Source organism: Osmia bicornis, chromosome 12 (assembly GCF_907164935.1).
Source record: "Osmia bicornis bicornis chromosome 12, iOsmBic2.1, whole genome shotgun sequence".
Classification (NCBI taxonomy): Eukaryota; Metazoa; Arthropoda; class Insecta; order Hymenoptera; family Megachilidae; genus Osmia; species Osmia bicornis.
The window spans coordinates 9,355,379-9,359,454 of NC_060227.1; the positions used below are offsets into that span (position 1 = coordinate 9,355,379).

The 4,076-nt window shown below is 41.2% G+C and overlaps 1 protein-coding gene across 2 annotated transcripts; it reads right to left on the reverse strand.

Moving 5' to 3' along the window:
• Positions 1-213: 213 nt before the first annotated feature.
• On the reverse strand, positions 214-3,486 carry LOC123988344. 2 transcript variants are annotated; one of them, XM_046288054.1, is made up of 3 exons: positions 965-3,486; positions 640-784; positions 214-552 (listed from the first exon to the last, which is right to left on the reverse strand). In XM_046288054.1, the coding sequence occupies exon 1, from the start codon at positions 3,351-3,353 to the stop codon at positions 1,149-1,151; it is 2,205 nt and encodes a 734-aa protein (XP_046144010.1). In that variant the 5' UTR covers positions 3,354-3,486; the 3' UTR covers positions 214-552; positions 640-784; positions 965-1,148. The 2 variants fall into 2 exon arrangements, with proteins under 2 accessions (XP_046144010.1, XP_046144009.1); XM_046288053.1 differs by having other exon boundaries at positions 640-3,486.
• Between the last annotated feature and the right edge of the window lie 590 nt (positions 3,487-4,076).

Consider the following 4,076-nt stretch of genomic DNA (forward strand, 5'->3'; position numbering starts at 1 on the left):
TTGCGTAGCAGGTGATTGGTGCATTCAATTTTTCGTACATGCACCATATACTCTATAAGTGTCATACTTACGCTGTCATACATATCATTTCCATTTGATATGAAATAATTGTTCTCTTCCCTTGCAAAGTAAAGAAAATTAGCTGAAAGTAAAAATTAATAGGAGAGTGTGAAGAGACCCACCACCACCCCCGTCAAAGACGGTCCTCTTCACTCTCCACATCTGTACTTTATAATCTGGGAGGAAACGGGAACACACGTGTATAAAAAGGTAAGTACGCTTTTTGCTTATATTTCGCTGCCATTTCCGATGTATGCTTACGTCGTTGTTCCATATAAAAATTAATAGGAGAGTGTGAAGAGACCCACCACCACCCCCGTCAAAGACGGTCCTCTTCACTCTCCACATCTGTACTTTTGTGCATTTGTATACTTACGCCTTTGAACGTTATTGGACAGCTCTTCATATGGGCTGTGTACACTCACAGGTGCAATTGCGATCTTCGATTGTAATCCTTTACTACTAAATAAATAAATACATATTGCGGACCTCCTAAATAAATAAATAAATAAATACAACATGATAATGATTATAAATGAATTCACGTACAGGTAATAAAAATAGAAGCTTTGTACTTACCTTTTTATACACGTGTGTTCCCGTTTCCTCCCAGATTATAAATTGTTTTCCCTTCCGATAAAAGAAACAAGTAGCTGAAAGTAAAAATTAATAGGAGAGTGTGAAGAGATCCACCACCACCCCCATCAAAGATATTATTATACACCTCATCGTGTGTGGTGTGTGCACCGCCGAGTGTAGTCTCAATAGACTGTAGAACAGCTCATCATATGAGCTGTGGGTACTCGACGGTGCAGTCGCAATAGACTATAGAACAGCTCATCATATGAGCTGTGTGCACCCGCAGGTGCATTGCGACCTTAGATTGCAATTGTTTAGTATACACCTCATCGTGTGTGGTGTGTGCACCGCCGAGTGTAGTCTCAATAGACTGTAGAACAGCTCATCATATGAGCTGTGGGTACTCGACGGTGCAGTCGCAATAGACTATAGAACAGCTCATCATATGAGCTGTGTGCACCCGCAGGTGCATTGCGACCTTAGATTGCAATCGTTTAATATACATTTCATCATATGAACTGTGTGCACTCGTCGGTGCAATTCTGATTTTTATGTGCATCGTCACATGTACTTTCTTGTGTACTGCTACATGTATTGTTGCTCTGTTTTATGTATGCAGGCTCTCTAATCGGTTGCTGCCGATTAAATCTACTATCTATAATTTCTGGCAACATGGAGTCTTCATAAAACCTTTTCAGTTTTTGCTCCATTTCTGTTGCCCAGAATCTGTCGTCTCTTTGTATTTTTGTAATTTTCATTCCTTTTTTTGTCCATAAACAGAATAAAGCAGTTTGCCTATTCGCTATGTGCAATTGTCCTTGGATTTGATAATAATAGTGATGAATTTTATTCATCTCATCACCTTGAAAGATACGCCGTATCGTAGGTAACTGCTGTATTGCTTCAGCAGGCGATAAATCCTTTGCCGATTCAGGGCATTTCACTTCGACGATAGTATCATCGTCCACGAGGCCGTCAGGAGTTGCACCTAAATAAGGCACAACGGCATCGATGAATAAACCACACGGTAGAATATGGATTCCCAGTTCCGTTTCCAGTTGTCTCAAGGCATTTGCCTCGTTCTCTCTTCCGTATTCAAGGGAACGCAAATATTGAATTTGCGGGTACATTATACTCTTTATCGTATTTCCTCTTGGTGTATTCTTCCTCAATCGGCATACCTTGCCGAAATGCGATGCTGTTAATAATTTTTTACGGTAGGCTATCCATTTTTCGCTCTTTGCCTGATCCCGAGTTTCTGCTTCAATGTTATCTCGCATCGTTTGCCACTGAAGGAGTGTAAGCATGTGCCTCTCACACTCAGAAGAGAATACTGCTTCTTCCATATCTGGTTTTTCTGCCGTGGGACCGTAATCTTTGTCGCACGATTGCTTTTCGTATCGAGAAGATTTGGCTTTTTGCTTATATTTCGCTGCCATTTCCGATGCATGCTTACGTCGTTGTTCCATATTTTGTACGATGGTTGTCGGTTCCTTATTCATAGCAGTACTCAATCGGCTGAACGACTCTCTTGAATTGAAATGAAGGACAGCAGCAGAGACTCTACCCTGATACGAGCCCTTGCGTCCAAAGTTTATTCTTTTACCTCCGATGAATTTCGCAATTACGTTATTGAAACTTTCCACTGCATTATTATTTAAACCATATAACAAGCTTTCAGCTTGTGGAAAGAGCGGTTGCATCGCTTCTTCAATGCTTTGATAAATACCGCATTCTTTCAATTGTGGAACATAGTTCACTCTGTTCGGGTCAGAGTATTTCTTGCAGAAGTATGCTAATCTTTGACACTCCTGATGTTCACCGAAAACATGGCTCGCTACATTTTTCATGTCTGTTTTTAAATTTTTTATTTGATCAGCGAGTGTTACTTTCTCTTTGAATCGGTATTCTGCTGCTTTTTTTACACCAGTGCGTAGGCGAAGGGCATTCTCTTTTACAATAGCTCGTAGTTCCTTGAACCGACCTTTTGTGGCGATCTCATTTATTTTTCTACTAAAGTTGCGTAGCAGGTGATTGGTGCATTCAATTTTGCGTACATGTACCATATACTCTTTGTATGGATCATTGTCCAATATCTTTTTATACACACTGCTATCTCCATCGGCAACTAATATTGAATATATCAGACCGTGCATTTCTATGCTGGATTTAAATCCGTCTACAATAGCAGCACTTTCCATACCAGTTGAATTCTGGTTACGACCCCAATTTTTGAAGCAACGATGCTGCCGTGCCTGTTCCTTCTTCTTGGCTGCGGTTTGGCAAATTATGCAGAATTTATTCTTGACATTGATGTAGAGCACCTTTTTAGTGTGGTATCCCACGATGGCTCCTACACCAGAAAGAGAGTTGTAATCACCTCCACGGTATGATCTCTTCATCCAGCTGCCATCTGCGACAACTGGAATCCATGGTATATTACAACCTGGTAGTATATCGCCTCTTGCTATGGCTAGCTCTTTTTCTACTTCTATTTCCCGTTGCGCAGCCAATTCGAACGCATCGATTATTTCATCTTGGCATTTTTCGTACATTCTCTTGCTCATGCACGACACGTTCATGCCAGAAAGTATTTCCTCCAGTTGATTGTATCCGCCGCCTGTCATCATTGTACCGGAAACAGCGCTGTGGTTGATATGCATTGTGTTATCACTGTTCTGAAGGCACGATACGCACTCAACGTGATTACACATTTGGCATTGTACTTTGTACTTTTTTTCCAGTCCGTTTTGTTGACATCCAATTATTTGGAAGTGTTCGACGCCGCAGCCGATACTTGAATGTTTTCCAAGCTGTATTATTTGCTTGAAAACATGTTGAAAATCGACGAAATCTATCCCGTTAGAAACTGGTTTTTTCTTCTAACTGCGGTGGTTCTGCTGTTTCTATCAGTGCGTAATCTTCTAAATCAGATTCAATTTCTTCCACATTTTGTTCATACGCTTCAATGTCTTCCACGTTTTCTTCATACGCTTCAATTTCTTCCACGTTTTCTTCATACGTTTCAATTTCTTCCACGTTTTCTTCATACGTTTCAATTACTTCCACGTTTTCTTCATACGCTTCCACGGTAGAAAAATCATTCGCAGCAGGCGAGTGTGGCAGCATCTCATAATAGGTGAAAGGTTCTTCAATCACAGAAAAATCGTCCGCAGCAGGCGAGTGTTGCAGCATTTCGGAAGAGCTGGTACCTGCATCGTCTACGGTACAGGTGCTTTGACCTACCGCGAGGTACGCTGCTTTCTTCAAACGTCGCCTAAGTAGAAATAACACACACACACATGCAGGTACCAAATACAAACAATTATCCAGTCATACGGGATTGCCTCGAAATAAGCAAGTGGCTCGGGACAGAACAGTTGCTTATTTCGAAGCAGGTATGCTATTCGGCTTGACTTTGTTCTCGAAACGGGACG